General features: G+C 50.5%; 1 protein-coding gene across 9 annotated transcripts in view; it reads right to left on the minus strand.

Annotated features, from left to right (window-relative positions):
• Nucleotides 1–3,968: 3,968 nt before the first annotated feature.
• Nucleotides 3,969–18,800, minus strand: part of PAX5 (paired box 5) — a gene marked incomplete at both ends in the record, with an annotated part of 139,498 nt that continues 124,666 nt past the window's right edge. For 6 of the 9 annotated variants that reach the window (XM_082335775.1, XM_082335772.1, XM_082335770.1 and 3 more), the window contains 2 exons: nt 3,969–4,053; nt 12,644–12,730. In XM_082335775.1, the coding sequence (XP_082191901.1) occupies nt 3,977–4,053; nt 12,644–12,730 (164 nt within the window). The remainder of the gene's footprint in view (nt 4,054–12,643; nt 12,731–18,800) is intronic. The other 3 variants (XM_082335774.1, XM_082335773.1, XM_082335769.1) reach the window with 1 other exon arrangement.

Consider the following 18,800-nt stretch of genomic DNA (forward strand, 5'->3'; position numbering starts at 1 on the left):
GAACACTGCTCAGACATCTCTGCATCTCTGAATCAACTCACACTCTCTGGGCCTGTGCTCCCAGAGCCTGGAGCGGTTTTCTGATTTGACAGCGAACAAACAAAGCTTTTGGTCTGCGGATCCGGTCCTGAGACATCCTGATCTCTGCAAGTCAGTGGAGCTGCCTAATGGTAATGCCTCCATAATTGAACCTTCGGACACAGACGCTAAGCAAACTCAATGCCCACAGCATTTTACGTCTTCTTTATGGTCACACTCTCACAGCGTTTGACTGACGGTTTCCTCAACAAGTCAATTCATGTAATCCTGGCTCATGGCCTCCGTTTATTTAGTCTTATGGCAGCGTTTTGCCTCTCCATCTCTCAGATTTCATTTCTTAGCCTGTACTTGATGAATGTATTGCTGGAGCGCATACTACTGGAAAACCCTCCATCTAGCCAAGCGTATTATAGTGTTTAGTGCTGAAACTACCTAAAGGCACTTTATGGGGCTGATTTCTGCAAGGGTCTGGTAATGATATGCCATGTTAGGGGCATCCCGCCTGAGCAAAAGGTAGGCAGGGCACCCCAAACCCATGTGCTGGTCTTGCTCTCTCCCCTTCTTGCAGCCCCAAGGGATCATTTGCTTCCAGCCTCCACCTCATCCAGCAACTCCCTATGAAATGGGCCGGGGCAGTGGTCCTCCATCCCTGCCACAGAGGGGCCGCACAGGAGGGGGCAGCAGCAGATGGCTCTCTGTCATCCCCAGAGGACAACCTTCTGCCAGCAGCGCCTTTCAAAGATGCTCCCTGAGGAGGAGAATTCCCCCAATGAAGACTATGGACAGAAAGTCCAGGCCTCCTAAGGAAAGCAGTTTGTAAACCCCAGGCAAAATGTTCTCAAAACCAGAAAGCACTGTCAAGAAGTGTCTTTTCCAGAAGTATGGCATGCATACTCAATGGGCGAACTCTTACTAGCCTTTCTTGCAGGGAAGCAGCCCCAGCAGATATAAGCGAGCCTGGCTGCCATGTTTTGGGTGCAGGTGCACGTGGGAGTTTGGGGTTTCCCCTCCATGGCTCTTGCCAGGACCTGTATGCTGCCCGCGCACCCGCACCATCCCTGTCTGCACCACTGGCCGGTGGGATGGAGCCCACCAGCATGCCCAGCAAGTGGCTCTGGCTGAGGGCCACCCTCAGGGAGTCCCGATGAAAACCATAGGGTCAGACAGGTCTGAGCACCTCGGGTCACTTCATCCAGTGGCATCCATGCATCCTTCAGAGGAAATATCCTCACCGTGCTTTTCCTAAGTTCCCAGCCCAACTGCAAGCGCCACCAGCCTGAGCATGCTAACATCTGCTGAAGTCTCATGTTTGGTCTTCTCAATGTTATCTGAATTAGCATACACTGCACAAGCCATGGCACTGAGGAAACAAACTGAAGAAACGTGTTTGCAGGGCAGTACGCAGAGCGGGTGAAGTACCCACATGCCATTGACAGGAGCTGCTGTTCCCTCACTGGACAGACAGAGTGAGTCATTTTAGACCAGCCTGGTCACTAAGCAGGTGGTGTCTCCATAGCTGGTGTAGCTCAGCCCACCTCTACTCCAGAGCTATCACCCGCACCCTCGCTGCCTGCTGTCAAACCCTCATTTCTTTTCTCTCCAGCCAAGGTGCCAGACAGCCTCATCCCTTCCCGAGCTCACAGAGAAGGTGGGTGTACTCAGGGCGCAGACAACACGCATGCCTTGGCCCAGGGTAGGCATGAAAAGTCCCTACACAACCAGCGTCCAGGGACAGAAACGCCCTTTGCAGCTTTGCCACCAGCATGCCAGCAATCACGGAGTGCTCAGAAAAGGACGACACCAAAGTAATGCTTCAGAATGTTCCCTGTGTAAACTGTCCATGCTGTTATTTGTCTTCAGTTAAAAATGGGTGTGTATCAGCTATTAATTGCTGAAAGACGAAAAGCAGGACTTTTCCCATTGGTAAATTTGTCACAAAACTTACTTCTGGGTTAGGGACGCAGTTTGAAGGACTTCGGCCAAGATCTCTGACAGGCTCTGTGACCATCTCACTGAAACGTCATTAAGCCAGTGGGACCTGGGTGCCTTCATCGCTTTTGAGGATCTGAACACATCTGTGCCGGAAACCTGGAAGTGATGGCTGTGTTGCCATAGCGTGAGAAGATGCCACTGGAGTTGGAGAGGGAGCTTCTCAATGGGTCAGTGGCCACTAAAGGACACTGGACATGCAGCACAAGTGATGAGATGGAGAGGGAGGAGGAGGAGGAGGAATGTTAACTCAGGAGCTGCCATTTCAGAGAAATGCTTGTACAGCTGGAAGCAAGTATTTGTACCTGATTGTTCATCCACAGGAATGCATCTCAGGTTCAACACCAACAACCCTTCTTCAGCCTTGGGACACACAGAGGCAAGCACCAACAGGACCCCTCTGCAGTGCCTGTGCTGCTCTGGGTGGATGAGGATGGTTGGGTCAGGAGTAAGGAGGCTACAGACAGATCTTCATCTCACCAGGGTCAGGGAGCTTCTCCACTGCCCTCAGGAAGAGGGGACGGGGCCGTGCCTGTCATCAATGCATTACTGAGGTTGGCTGCCCCTCAGTCTGGGGCAGGGGGAGCTGCAGGCGAAAATCAGCAGTTCTCCTGGCTTCCATGAAGCGGCAGTGACTGGTGTAGCTGCTTAGTGGGTTGTTTGTAGCCGCTCTCCTCTCTTCATTAGCCCCAGGAAGCCACACATCAAAGGACATGTCACTATTAGTGCTCCCTCTCCGAGCGGGAGGGAAGGAACGTGGAATTAACGGGGCAAAATCCGCCCTGGCACATGTCTGGACTACAGCATCTTGAATTTGAAGTGCCTTCACTGAAATGCACAGATCCCCAAAACGAGCACCTTCCCCTCCTGTTTGCCTCAGAAAGCACGTGTGGCCACGTGGCCACTGCTGTGCTCGGTACGCCCTGCTCAATACGTCCATTTAACAAAAATGATTACCGTGGTATTTCTCCCCTTCTTCTCAGGGTGTTCATAATTGGGTTTTAACACACAGCCTATTGAGATGTACATAAGGTGTCAACTATTATTTAGGAATTCCTTCTTGGATGCTGCGTAACTTGAAACCAGAGAATTTGTTTCAGTGCTCATTATGGTGACAAATGAACATAAATTAATATTAAGCAGTAAAATGTCACAAAACTGCCCATGTCTTCAGTTGCCCATGTGTTTGATACCAGCATATAGCATGATCACACATGACTGTCAGATAGGATGCTCTATACAGAAATAACATCAGCCCGAAATATAGCCACAATGAGTGTTAACCTGGTTCAAAGTTGCTTAAAGCTTACCGAATTCTTTGAATCAGTGCACCAGTTTCAAAACACATTTTGAGATGCGTTTTGAGTTTGTATTTGTACAATGTTGCTGCTTATGCTTAAGCCACTCTTATAGTAATACAAACAAGCAAGTATTTACAGTGGTGCTTGTGTAAAATTGAGCAGACTGATTTTTTTCTTTGCCACAAAAAAAAAAAAAAAAAAAAAAAAAAAAAAAAAAAAAAAAAGAAAATTGCCTTGAGTCTCACAGCCTGTTTCAGTGTGCAGCAAGAGGAAGCTGCCCCAAGGGGGGCTGCTCACATCTTTTCCTTATCCCCAGATACAGCCGTGGCACCCACAGGCGATTAAAGCAGTAGCCAGCCAGCTGCAAAAGACATGAAGCTACCGCGCATTTTTGATCACACAGAGCATCAGGAGAACCGCTTCCTCCTGTTTCTTTGTTTGATTTGAGACCCGGTCAACACGACCAGCTTTAAGAATACAACAATGATCAGTTCACCAAGTTTAAAGAGCAAAATTTCAATTAGCATGTTCCTACTAGGTACTTTCTCCTTCCCTTGCAGCGTGGCTGGCGTGGTTGCAGCAAGGTGACTCGTCGCAGTTGTCCCAGGCGGTGCATGCAGTCAGTGCTGGTGCTCTGGGCTCCAGCGTCAGTGGCGGTCGTAGGCAGCTGCAGCCGCTGGTGGGGCTGCCCCGCGGGCTGCAGCGCTGTAGTAGTATGGGGAGCCTGCAAGAGACGAAACGACTGTGAGGAAGACAAAGGTGGAAAGGTGCCAGCTTGCAGCGTGCCGACACAGGCGGCAGAGAGCTCTCCAGCCTGAGCTCAGACTCTCAGCAATAAAGGCTGGGTAATTAGAATAAAAATCACATTCATGCATTCTGCATGAGAACGGTGCTATCGCTGCTTTGCATTTCTGCCGGCTGTAGGGTACCAGGTTCCCTTCCTCCACTCAAAACATTAGTTTGATTTACTTCCCCCAAAAAGTTAATTACTTTTCAGAATGGAAGGTCAAAATGTTCCAGCCCCAACATATTACAACACCCTGACTTCTCCGATTTCTTTTTTTCCTCCTTTTGGAAGGAGGAGAAGGTTGAACCCCAAAGCATTCAACATATTTCACTGGACTCAACAACAATTCCCCCTTTTCTCAACTTACTGCTTTCAGGGAATAACACCCCCGGATTTTGCTTAGCTCTAGCAGTGACCTTAGAGCTCCAGAAAGAAATGCCAAGTCTGTGCTACTGAATCCGCTTTGGGATCACGACACTGCGCCAGCCTCTGCCTGGCCATGGAAAGTCCTTCGGCATCCAACACATTTCTTGAAGGGAAAAATTGTCTTCAGAAAATATTGGTGACTCTTTCACTTGGTAACAAATTTGAACTCAGAAAGTAGTTCACAACTACCTCCAGCAAACAACGCCTCATCCAGCAAAGTATCTGATACTCCATATCACAGCTTTTGAAATAGACACTTAAGCCTCAAACTCATCAAATTATGCACTATTTTTTGATTGAGTACATGCATTACACACCTGAATGAACTGTGCAGGTGAGGCTTAAAGCTTTGCAGATTGATGAATGCCAAGGCACACATCTATAAAGACAAGGCCTGAAAAATTTTGGCAATGACACTTCTGCCCTGCGGGGCTAAGTGCTGGTAGACTGGGTGATCACCAAAGGATCACTGGACAGATACCAATCTGTCCAGACAGCACCAGCTATTAAATACCTTCCAAGTGCACCAGAGAGGTAACCAACTCTGATTTGGTGTAAGAAAAGAGTCGGGCAAAAAATTTTTCAAGGCACTACCAGTTTGGTATACCAGTCACCAGCAGTTTCACATACATGAGATGCATGACACGCCGCAGTGTGGAAGAAGCCCCTTGGAAGGACTCGCACTCAAGACATGTACATCTGAGACCCCCAGGCAGGTTTGGACGAGTGACAAAGAGCCAACACAAGGAACAGTCCTGGAGGAGGCTGGGCTGTAGGGTCTGGTTTCATGAGTGACCCCATCCAACAGCCACCAGTCATTCTGAACTCCCTGCCTTTACCCGACTTGGGACAGTGGTCCAGCAGCCATGGTGGAGGGTCTTCGTGGCCAGGGACGCGACTTGTCACAGAGGGGGTAACTTCTGTAGCTTCAGGGAGGCAGTGGAGCGGGCCCTTCTAGGAGAAGGTGGTGCCACCAGACCTCAGTCAGGCAAAGCATCAGTGGCAGTGAAGCGAAAGGTGTATTTTCAGCCATTTGCTTCCCACCCAGACTCTAGCAAGCCCTGCTCCAGTAGGTCCAATGGCTGCCCAGCACCTGGGCACAGGCTGAGCATGGCAGCGCCCCAGCGGTTCCATGACCATGGCCCCAGCACACCCACTGGAACAAGAAGGAGAAACCAGACAGTGTGCCCTGTGCCGCCAGTCACCAGCTCTTCCCTGAGCACTGATCCAAGAAGCCTCCGCCTGGGAAGCTGGAGAACCTCCTGTCCTCCCCTCCTTTTACACAGCCTCCAGCTGAAGGCTTTGCTTTTCAGAACAACTTGAGTGATTCCTCAAGGGCTGCTGTCTCAAAAGCCTGAGCACAGAGCGAGAATCCCATCGTCAGCCTCTAAGAGGAAGCCCATGGACATTTACTGTTAACTGCCAGCTCAAGATGGTGGTATAATTGCAATATGCAAGGCTTTCTCCACCTTCTCCCCAAACCAGCCTCAGTGAGCTGTCCGGAGTGGCTTCCAGGGCCAGTAAAATGAGTCGTGCTGCCTGAGAGGACACCCCGAGGAGACAGCCCTACCAACTGCAAGGATGGGCTCTTCCACCCTACCTCTCTCTTGTGGATCCACCAGGATCCATCTCACAGGCAAGCCCGCCTCTTTCTTCTAGGCTACTTTCATCCTGAGCACCATGCCAGGAAATCAGCTCAGGCTTCATCACCAGACTCCTGCTGCGCATTTCCAAGGGAGCACAAGCCAACACATCTGAAAAACGGAGCTCAGCCAACATCTGCTATTGAACAGTATATGCAATGCACTCCTTGGCACAGCCATGGAGAAGAAACTTGTTTCTTAGGATCAGAGTCCTACCAAAGCATGTTATACTCTGCTGCTGCAACCCCAATGGGTCAGAAATGATGGGGTTTGGCTATGGGAATGTGACTTCTGCATCAGTCAGTGCTGCAGCAGCATGGGAGCTTGTACATGGTGGGGTTTGTGTTGTCCTCAGTGACCCAGACATCCCAACTTAAATATCGTGCAAACCAGCTGCAGCGGGCTGGGTATAAAGAAGATAAGCCAAGTTTCAGGACTGTTGTCCCAGAGGTATAGAAGGGTAGTCTTACCATACGTGACTAATTCAGGACAGTCCGTGAAATCACTGGCCAGGCTAAGCATTTGCAAAGATGTTTGCAGAAGTTTTAGGCAGGAGGCCATCTCACCTACATTTATTAACTAAAAGGTAAGTATTTTAAGCCATAATTGATGGAGGCAAAGCAGATCCCTTCAGAGGGTCATCATCCCATTTACACTTGCATAAGTGCAGAACTGACAGCCTTGTGTTATCTGCTGAGGGCACCACAACCACTGTCCTGTGCTGGATGGACATCAGGTTAACAAGCCCAAGCCTCAGGAACCATATTTTGCAAAGGAGAATATTGGAAAGCTTCACAAGGTCAGTGAACACCGTTCTCATGAGTACCTAAAATAAACTGCTGTATGTTGTGTATCCCAGCCAAACTCAAGCAATTAAAAACATGGAAGCCTTCCTCGGCCAAATGAGGTAGTCTTGAATGAGCAAAGGCAAACTGAACAGCTCACCAAACTGAAATGTGCATGCCCTGTCTATCTGGGGTTTTGGGGATGTTCTCTGTGTCCAGTGAACAGGGGGACACACTCTGAGGGGCGCCCAGTTTGTCAGTCCGCCGCCCCTCATGGCCACTCCTGCTGCCTGGGAGTCCTTGGGGGTCATCTCCCCTGTAGGGCAGGCAGCACCTTGGGGTAAAACACCTCGCAGGCCCATGAAGTGCTGGGTGGGCCTGCTGTCCTCACCCACCACAGCACCACTAGGTCGATGGGGAGCAGGGAATGGTGGTACCCAGCTCCCAGGCATGACCACCAGCAGAGACCCCGGTCCCTGCCGGCACCGGCACCAGCACCCAGCCACAGCAGGTCAGCTCAGGCAGAGGGGTGGGAAGTCCAGGGAAGGGATCCAGAGGCACCAAATAAGTTCATCCTGACCCATGGAGTGATGCATGGGTGCCACCAGAGCCAGATGGCAGCGCTCCCCGAGGTTTTGGGGTAAAGGGGGTCTTTTTGGGGTCAGGGCCTTCACTTTCCCCCTCCCTCTTCCTCCACTGCTGTTCTGACTCAGTGCAGCTACCAAAGCCAAATATTTCTCTCATGCTTTCCAAAGGCCTTACACTTCTTCTGAGTTTGATTTTTCCAGTTCACCTTTCAGGAGTGAAATCAAAAAAGCTTGTATTTAAAGTGAAAAATGAAAACATCACATCACAAAGCACTCACTCTTCCTCCCTGTCACCATGCCCCCATCCAAAACAGACTTGTCCGTCCTTCTGTCGTTTTTCCTTTCTAATTCATACTACCATCAATTTATTTCTTGACACAGTCATTTCTGGCGCCTACTTGTTCTCTAATCTTTTCACAGAAACCCACAGAAGAACTGAATCTAATCCTAATCGACCAGCTCCAAGCCCTGCCCTCACACGATGCCATGCCGCCACCAGCAACCGCGGCACCGTGGCAGTGCAGGCAAACCCTTCCCACCAGTGCGCAGGGACCACGTCTGGGCGGGAGCGGGGACGCTACATCACACGAAACCTGCCCTGAGCAGCGTCAAGCAGAATGCGACAAGCAAAAATGGTAAAGAAGTTATTGCAACAAGCCAGCACGAAATTGAATCGTTTTTCTTCATTAGACTGTGTTGCTGTTACCGGCTCTTAGCATGTGTGTGTTGAGCTGACTCTACACTGGCACGTGCGCCAGGACGTGCTGATAGTGACGGACTGAGACCCAGGCACGCACATGCTTGCTTCCTGTGCGCTTGTGCATACACCTCCATGTACATCCCTGTACTGTAGCACTTCCAGGTCATTCACAGCACAGCGTGGGGAAAACAAAAAAAAAGATGTCCCCTTCTGCACCTCCTCTTCTGGCTTTGAGATGGGGACATGTGATACAGCCACCAAGCCAGATGCCACATGAGCAGCCAAGGTTTGCATCCTCTTCCCAGCACATCCCTCTGAAACTCGGGGTCTGTCCTCACTCCAGCTGCGGTCGGGGCGGGACTGAGCCACCCCATGCAGCAAACGCTGTCATGCCCCTGCCGCAGAGCTGGGTGTGGGTGCCACTCAGGCCGATGATGCGATGGAAGAGCAGGAAGACACTGCAGAGCTGCAGCAGGGAACTGACTTCTTCTGCCCATGCTTCTGTTGACCACCCTGGAGGACTGCAGCTTGGTCATCTCCAGTTCCACAAGAGCTATGAGGCACGGCATTCGGAACTGCCCCAGAGAGGAGGCAGCAGAGTCACTCATTTGCAGCAGTTCCCACACGAGCTGTGGCAGACATTAATGGGTTGCCCGGTGCAGAGGAGCGGGAAGCACCTGAACAAGCAGGCACAGGGGCGATGGGGAGCAGCCAGTGCTCTGCTGGGGCCAGACAGCCACTCCCCACCACCTGCATGCCAAGAGCATCATCCTGCCTTCCCGTGGAGACACTGTCTCACGCCTCTCCTTGCTGCTCCATACTCACAAGACAAAGACTGGAGACTAACGACTACAGTCTTTTCACCATTCTCAGCTCTCTCTATTCCTGTTCTCTTTATTCGCCCCAAAAATCATTTTTCAACCCAAGTATCCTTTCTTCCTGCCACTTGCAAATCACAGCATCTCTCCTTTTAGCTCCTCTTTCACAGGTCTTAGGCTGGTGTGATTGCTGCGGTGCAATTTTTTCTTGCCAGCACAGGGAATTAATTGAACATAGGCGCTGTTAAGTGCTTACAGTATTACACTTTCATCTTGGTGAAAGGAGCGGGACTTAGTAAAACAAACTGTGTCAGTCCATGTACTAGTCCTGATTAATTTTGTCAAGGTTTCTGCTTTGAGGCTGATACTGCCAGAGCTTGCTCTCAGGAGAGAATTACTAAACGCTCTCACGTATACTCCTGAGAAGAGTGGAAGCATCCTGGATGTAGTTTAAATTAACCTCCTCTCCACAGCAGGTGCTCAGGCTCATCACACAGAGCCTCTGGGTGTGCAAGGAGACTTGCAGCAGGATTTCAATGCTCTGCCACAGGATTCCTACTTGCCCTGAATTACCAGTGGGGTTAGCAGACACCCTGGCCAAGAAGGGAGTGCAGGATCAGGCTCCCAGGGATAAAGGCAGCGCTGCAGTTAAGCGGGATCTCTGGAGGGCACAAGAAATGTGTCTGACCTGCAGCCTATGGCCAAACAGGGAGACATTCTCGCTCGGGTCCTACAGCTGTACCTGGACCTTGCAGTGTCTCTTGGAGCACCAGCTCAGTGGCCTTGCCCTCCAACACTGTGTTGGCATGGGCGAGCGGACTGGGCTTCCCCACATAGGTGTTGAGTCATGGACCTTTGCAATGCCCTGTATGGTATGATGTTGACTTCTAATAAATGCTATTCCAAACTGACCACTATTTTGCTTTTGGTGCTTTTCTGCCAGAGAGGCTTGAAAAGAAAGGGAATCCCAAGGTTCAGCTCACCAAGACCTCACTGCCCAGCTCTCACATGGTGCCCATGGGGCATTTGAGCAGCACAGGGAGGTACAGGCTACACCAGCTCTCAACCAGCTCAACAATTCCTGCAGCAATGACAGGAACAGAGTGGAACAGGTATTTTAAAACTACTAGTGGTTAGACAAGGGGATCCCCCTCCAGGAAACTCCAGCACTCCTAGTTTTGTGACCAGGCTGAACTTGAATGGTAAGTTCATCCTTAGGACTTCCTGCAGAACAAAACCTCCAATTTTGTTTTCTTTTTGATGCATTAAAACTTCCAGTCTTGTAACTTCAAATCAATGCATCACTGACATACAAAGCAATATAACATTATCTGTGCAGTGAGTCTGTGTTTACCGAAACATAGGATTTTGAAAATATCAAAAGAAAGTATTTAGAAGAGGATAAAAAGAAGGAATTTAAGATTATACATTTTAACAACTCCTGCCAGCAAGAAACTGCCAGCATTGTTGTCATTATACCACGAAACATTTCAATTTCAATAAAGCTGCAGTTTCTGAAGGACGATGGTAGCATCCAAATCTTTTTGCCCTTGCCTCATTTAAACACATGTTCACAGCATGCTGCTGAGTAAATACTGCTGTAGAAATCCTCACCAGCCTGAGACGCAAGCCTTGCCGCGGGCAGCATGCCTCCATTTCAGCTGTGCTCATATGGTGCAGCTCCCGCACAGTTGAAGACGAGACAGAATTTGCCCCCAAAAATGTACCATCCGAAAAGGACATGAAAAAATGAGGAAGAACCAGGAAAACAGAGAATGGCACAGTTAAAAGGTGTCCTGGCAGAGAGTGGCCGGCTCCTGACAAACCTCTGTTTTAAAGTCTTCTCCTGACCCAGACTTGCCCATCTCCAGTGGCTTTGGAGCACTGTGGGGAGTTACCCTATCCTGCACCTTGGCCAGCATGCTCAGAGCTTTTATGAGCCCATCATCCCAAAACAAGCAGCCAAGAAGGTTGTGGGCACAACTTGCTGCTGCTGGAGTCAAAGGGCCACTGCCCATCCCCATCGGGCAGCACAGAGCTCTGGGATGGCTTCAGACTGGCTCTGGGCTGGCTCCACTGCGGCTCCAGTGCGCATGTCCTCCTCTGTGGAGGTATGCACCTGCAGGCAGGAGCATGGCATGCAGCCCAGGAGCCTTGCCAAAAGCCCTCTCTCCACAAGGAAGGGCAGGCTTGGGGCTGGGTTTTCATTTATTTTTAATACCCTGCCAGTTTCTTTACCAGTTTGCAAGAAAAATTTAAAAAGCCACCCAAAACCTGGCTTCCCAGGCCTGTCCATGCAGCAGAGCTTTGCTAAAGCAGCTCTCCTGCTTCCAAAGGAGTTGCAAAATTAGAAATTAGGAAAGCGTGGCGCACGCTCTTCTCCCCAGCTAAAGCATCTTCCCCACACTGCCAAGCCAAAATCCCGCAGGCGCTGCCGGCTGTGGCCATGGAAACTGCGGGTTTAAGCACAGGGACTCCCCTGGCTTTGTGCAGCTATGCCCATCCATATTAGCTGGAGATCTGTCCGCTGATTTATGATGGAAGCACTAACAAACCCTTAAATGTGGCACGGCAAATAGCAGCATTATACCAGCACCATGGCATGGGAGGCAGAGGCTGTCTATTGCTCCCCAAGGATTTGTTTAAGGACAAGAACTATGATGAATACAGCCTGGGTGGCTCAATTACATGGGGACTCAATTACTTAAAACAAAGAAACTGGATGAAAAAAGTATGACAAAAATTCAAAATTATTTCTCTGCTGGAGGTCACATATAACAGCCCTGTCATCCATAAATCTGGAAATCTCTAAGGCATGCTACTCCTGTGTTGAGAGATGACAATTAATTGGTATTTTACTTACCTCATCCATGCAAATTATGCAGGGAAAAATTCTAATTACTGCATGCTACATGTATATAAGGTCAAAGTGGGCCAGCTTTTGACAGTGGTGTAAAATGGATTATGTTTATCCTTCACATGAGGGCCATGATCCTGCATGAGTCACGGGGCTCCTGCCCCCCACCGCTTGTAGGGACCATGCTGGCGTCAGTAAGGCTGTGCGGGCACAGCCATCCCTTGCAGGAGGGATGGATTGGGCAAATGCACAACTGGGGAGCAAACACAACATGAAGTCAGGGAGAAATGTAAAGTGCTTGAACAAGCAAGAAACAACAGCATGGGGAGCAACGGGGCTCACGTTTGGCTGTAAGCAACCTAGCACCTCCCTGAAGCAGGTGCTCCTGATAAAGCACCCCAAGTTTTGTCTGAACAGGATTCCTCATCCTCAAAAAATGGGGATCTTGCCTTCTGGCAACACTTTGCATCTATGGAAGAATTTTAGGGGGCAGAAAGGGGAAGACAGGAGGTTTGGGCATGGGGCTTCTTGCTGGCAAAGGGAACCCTGTGCACCCTGATGGAGACATGCAGTCCCGCACGGGGGCCGAGCATGGGGACTCAGGACCGCGCCAGGACACGCGTCCCACCACCCCAGCGGTGGGCAATCGCTGCCAGGTTGAAAACAGGGCACAGCTTGTACCAAGCCCCCAAGGCTGGGACAGCAACTTACCCAGGAGTCCAGGGTTGGGAAATCTCCAGGAGTCATTGTACGTTGAATATTGTGGGTGGCTGTACGGGCTCCCAGAAAACTCGCTCCCTAAGTTAAAGAGAAAAACACAAAACAAAAGATCATTTGATTTGAGACCACAGTTACCATTTTGGGGGAAAGGAGCCATTCAGTGCGCACTGTGCTCCAGTGACGGCCTTAGTAAAAGCACTACTGGCTACCCTCTTTGATGAAGGGCAATATGGATGGGCGAATTATTAAATAAATGGGTGCAGCCATCTTTTATGCGACCTTTTTGGTTTGCAGCCCAGGCCTGCTGAGCTGGTGGGATTTTCTTGGGCAGCCCGTGCTGCAGGAGCAAGACAGCAAGGAGGGATGGAGAAAAGAGTCCGAGACACACTGACAGGACTGGCCCTTGCCTTCACAGCCCTACAGCGCTCAGGCGAAGAAACAATACGAGGACAGGGCTGCTCAGACAGGCTCTCTGCCGGCAGAAGATGAACCAGCTAATGTTCTAGATACTGGGTACTCTTCCAGGCTCTACAAGAGAACATGGTCTTGGTCCCAGATGTCTGTCCATCGCTGCAAGCCAAGGAGAGTGATGCTTGCATCAGTTTCAGATGGCTTTAAACCCTCCAGACAAAGGCACAGAAAAGGCTCAAAGAGCTATTGCTATTTATCTCCTCACCAGCTCCCGCTTTCCCCATCTGTTTGTTCTCTTCACATGTCACCTCCCATTTCATACTTCAGCTGCAAGCTCTTCAGGACAGAGCCTTGCACCATGGGGCTCTGACCCTAGGCAGGGAACCCAGCTCCACCACCATGCAAATACCAACACTGCTTCTGATTTATTAGGAAATCTTCCACGAATGACAGTTTCCCGCTCTCCTCCTTTCTTTCCTCCTCCTCTCCTTTTCCCTCTCTCAAACACAAATATATGCACACAGAACACAGCATGGCAGGAGAAAGAGTAGGTCTCCTATGGCAGGAGAAGAAGAGCGCAGCCAGGCAGCAGCAGATGCTCGCTGTGACCTTCACCTGTTCTGGTCCTCAGTGCTGGCATAGCCCCTGCCCCAAACCCAGGAGCTGCCTTTACCCTAGCCAAGCAGCAGACCCCCACCGCCACATCTCCAGCTCCCCAGGCTCAGCAGTCCCTGCTGGCACAACCCACAGACCTGCCCTGGGGATCACATCCAAGTCCCCAGGCCCGTGAGTGGCCTCCTTGCTCAGGACACAGTTTTGGCAAGTTGCTGACCCAGGGGAGAGGGGATGATGCACTGGTCAAGGTGGTGTGACCCCACTGCGCTGCCTGTCTGGGAGAGCTCTCGCCTGCGATAGCTGTGCAGTCCTGGCAGCTGCTGTGGCCACCTGCAAAGGTATTTTCTGCCAATACAGAAGTAATGCAGGTTGGTGATAAAATTTATGGTCAGGTCCAGCATAGCTTGGTCTCCACGTGATGCTGCTTCAGTAAAAACGAGCTGCCTCTCAGCCTACACCAAAGGACGCCAGTAAACACACTGAATGTACTGATGGCAAGAGCCACCCATCACTGGTTTGCTCCAGGGGGTCTCCGTTAACAACCCTTCGTTGTTCCCTACAGCCCTTCAGACCCGTAGGACTGCAACCACCAGCCTCGAACTGCTTTCTCCCGCCCAACCCAGCATCCATGGACAGGGCAATGAGATGAGGTCTGAAGCCAGCAGCAGCAAGGACTTCCACGCTCAGCACGCCTTGCTGTTTTGACCACATTTCTGCACAAGGTCAGAGCAGGTTTTCATTACTGCTTCCAAGGAATGGTATTAGTTCACCATGAGCCATGGAAAATGGAGCTGTTTCCAAACCTTTTTTCCTGGTGAAGTACATCGTATCTACATTTTCTCTCTGCTCCCTGCCCTGGATGACAGAAGACTTCAGTACCTGAAGGTTATCTCCATGACAGTGCTCACTCTAAAAGAGTGAGGCATGGTGAAGATGGCGAAGCCAGAAGAGATGTCAGGAGCCACTCGAGGTACCAGGGCCACTGGCAAAGGTGTCCCCATTGCCTTCTGCCAGCCAGGGAGCAAGCTCCCTCTGACAGGACACAGTGGCTCCTCTCTGGTCCCTTCTGCCTCCCCACTGCCACACCTGAGGCTGTCTGCTCAGCCAGAGCCCCCCCTGCTCTCCCTCTTTTCCCAAATCCCTTCGGCTTCCAACAAGTCTCTGACCTGGCTCTGCCCTACCAGCGTTTGCCTAAGCCTGCAAAGCGCATGGGGAGCGAACTGGCTGGTAACATCACGGGTGAGTGATACGATCTTCCCCAGTCCTTGAAGGCTCATGGCCAGGTCCTCCTTCCAGTGTATGCTGCACAAAAATCCCTTCATCCTGTGGGTGCCTCATCTATGGGAGAGGCTTGCACACTGCCTGTCCCAATGGTTTAATCTCTTCCTTTCCACAAGGCCATGAGAAACGCAGAGATTTAGCAGCGATGTGTACCCATCCAAGGACAGGACAATCCTTCATTTTCATCTGTCCCACCACTCTCCCTTCCTCCCCTTCGCACCCACTGCTCCCCTCTCTCGTCCTCCCGAGGCTGCACAGACCCGATCCGTCCCACGGCGATGCTGCGCACGCCGCTGAACAGGCAGCAGTGCTTTCTAAATGCTCATCAACGCTGCGGCAGGGCTGCGGGTGGGAACGGGCTGACATTTCATTGTTTCATCCTCTCCTGCCTTGCTCTCCTCCCCCACCATCCCCATCGCCCTCCTCCCCACACTCACACACAGACACACATCGTGGACCCTCTCTGGGGGATGCTCCGGTGCCTGTCAGGCTGAGGCTTCCAATTCTCTGTTTTTTATGCCTCAGTGGTCAGGGTGTCAAGCTCCTGCAGTACAGACCAGCCAGGAGCTTGAGGAGTCACTGAGCACCATCAGCTCAGTGACAGTATTGCTTGCTTCTTAACATACTCTGCATATCCATCAGCCTTGCAGAAAAAAAAAAAAAAAAAAAGAGAGAGAGAGAAGGGGGGCAGGAAGGAAAATGAGAGAAAAGAAATATGAGAGAGGGGAGGGGAAAAGGAGAAGTGGGGGAGAAAGTCTCAAGCCCTGCTACTACCATCGCAGCACTTGGGCAGACAAATACTACAGTCATAACTGAAACTAAGCTAGATGAATGAACGCTGCATGAATGCCTTGTGATTTCCACCAGATATTCCAAGGTCCATCAGCTACACTTCTTGACAGCACTGCTCAGCAGCCAGCCCTCACCCCATTCAAAAACACAACGAATCAGCTACCCAGCGACACGCACACGTGCGGTGTGTTGCACACACGTGCACAGTGCCTGCCCATGCCGCGAGGAAGGGGTGAAACAGTAAGCCCCCCCCTTAGTAATTCTGGCATCACTGAGACACAAAGGCACCAAACCAACAACTTCTGCCATAGTTATCCCACCTCTTGCTGCAGACCTGACTCCACACTGCCACGATGCTTCATGTGGCTGTAGCCCAAAAGGGGTCAGACCCCCCTGTCACCACCAGAAGCAGAGGTGCAGGGGAGGAGGGAAGAACAATTCCCACTAATACTGCTGCTACAAGGCAGCAGCAAATCCTAGGAGACGCGCTCCACCCTTAGACGGTAGGACAGAGGCACAGCCCCCTTGCCCACGGGGTGAGCCCCAGGGGCGGCTGCAGAGTCTGAAGGTGGTGGATGGACCCTCTGCTGCAGGCAGAACAGCATCATCTGTTCTGCAGCACTGCATTGTCCGTTCTGCAGCATGTTCTCTGGGGACTATCAACTCATGTTTACCAGTCTCTCTGGTTTTAAGGTAAGCTCCCTGCAAGTTTCCTTTGTCATGTGCAGAAAAACTGAAAAGCGTGAGCTTAAAAATCTCAAGAACCAAGACATGAAGAAAGAGATTTCATGATGTCTTTCAAACTGCCATGGCTTTAGAGAACTGCCCCCGCAGGGGATGGGGGAGAATGCAGGCACCTCTGTGCACCAGTGCTGGACCCAGGGCAGGAGGGTACTGGAAATCCTCCTCCCCTGCCAAAAGGCAGAAGGATGGGGCGGGCAGGCAGAAGGGACAGCAGACGCCATCAGACGGCTGGCTGTGCAGTGGGACAGACCCAGAGTCAATCTCAGCCAGCTTTGGATCTTGGCAGGTGGGAGGGGGATGCAAATTATTTGCCATCTAATTTTTTTTAAACATAGATGCTGTAGCCACAGAGTAATGTAAGTTGGATGGGGCCTTTATAGGTTATCTGCTCCAAACCCCTGCTCAAAGCAGGACCAGCTTTGACATGGGCCATGTCCAGCCTAGGTGTGGAAATCTCCCAAGACGAAGATTTCACATCCTCCCTGGGCCCCTGCTCCAAAGCCTGGCCACTGTCACTGCACTACCACTGTTCATCACACAGAGCACCTAGCTGCAGTCCTATTAGGGAGCACAACAGTAATGAATGTGTCCTTTAGCCTTGTCTTCTGAGGACCATGTGGCATTTAACACCAGCAGAAACTAGCAACCTAGTCAAACATGGAACATGCTTGTTAACCAGCTGCTGGTACCTTTGGACTGAAACGCAAAATTTGAACATATACTCAACAAAGAAGTTTTATATGTCACTTCCAAGTTCAACACATTGCTCCAGTCCCCAGAATCTCAGAAGACCCTGTCAATCAGAAGCTCCAGAGCCAGTACAGCTCAACCAGAGCCAGCTACATGAAGGCAGACAAACATTTGCGCACTGTTCTCTGCATTTTCTCAGATACCAGGCTTTTGCAGACATGTTTGGGATGGGTAGAAGCCATCAGGACCACGGGGGTGAGCAGTTGTGTCTGGCTGCAGGTCATACAACATGCAGGTGGTACAACGTGCCGGTGATACAACATGCCTTCCTTCCAGCCACCACCATGCGACAGCTCCCGGCAAGCACCAGCGGGAGCCGCTGCTACCCAATGTGGAGAGCAACCACAACCGCGCAGCTGTGCCATCCCTCCTGCTGGACTCGTCCCAGCCACTGGTTTTCTCCACTAGTCCCTATTAGCTGGGTCCTTTTGCCATCCAAGCTCCAGGTTTAGGACAGTGTTCTATTTAGCCCTTCTGTTTGGCAGAAAATTAAAACAAACCAGGAGAAATAGTGTTCAATAAATCCAGCTGCATGAGGGACAAGAACGGTAGGTTGTGGGAAAAACCTGGCCAAGAACAGTAACACCTTGCCCATTCCTCGTTGGGGTCCTGGGTAAGTTTAAAAATAATCTGCTGTACTTGTCCCTAAGTTGGGCCCCTGCAGATGAACCCTCTCCCCCTTCACCCCAACCTCCCAACAGGGGCTACAGGTGTCCCTACTTTTCCCTTGTGGCAAAGGACCTTACTGTAACTTTTTAAAATTAACATTCTCATGACTTTTATTTGTTTTCTATAATTTTCTTTTGTGGAAGTAATCACATGGATCATAAATTTCTTCAGCGAATTCCAATAACAATCATTACCCCGGTAGCTAAGATATGCTTGACTGCATGGGGAGCAGGACTAAACACTGCACTGAGCCACACAAATGCATCCAAGCAGCCTGCATATCACTGACTAACATTGTCAAATAATGGCTATCCAAATGCAGCCTTGAAATCTATTACACAAGTCGCGTGTGCAATAGAACCAGGCATCACCTGCACTGGAGGTGGATATAAACCAAAGGACGGAAGGAGAAGCCACTTCTCACCGCATGCCGACACCACCTGAGAGATTGCTTCATGATCCAGCAGCCGTAGGCAGCATCTCGCATAAAGTCAGAGTGACAAACCAGTGTGAGAGACCTTAGAAAAGAAGGAAAATGGTCTGGCCTCTCTGCAGAGAACAACAGCGTATTTTCCCCTCGGTAAAGTGATTCTGCCTCTCTGCAGCAAGCCGTCGTAGTGGCTCAGGGCGAGAGAAAGAGGTCTGCAGCCCTGCCTGGAAAGCTGCAGCCTCCGTGACTCACAAAACTCACTCCCTTCCAAGTTTTCTCCATGTACGGGGGAGCTGGGAAACACCTCTCGGTGAAAACTTGCTTAAAAAGTTAAAAAGTGGTTTCACATCACTAATATACTCCTGCAAATTTGTGACAATTTTGACAAAGTCCTTCAGTTAAAAAGAGCCTTGTATTTTAATTTTTTTAAAATATCAGATGTTTTCCAAACAAATC

This window comes from Platalea leucorodia, assembly GCF_965183815.1.
Source record: "Platalea leucorodia genome assembly, chromosome: Z".
Lineage (NCBI taxonomy): Eukaryota > Metazoa > Chordata > Aves > Pelecaniformes > Threskiornithidae > Platalea > Platalea leucorodia.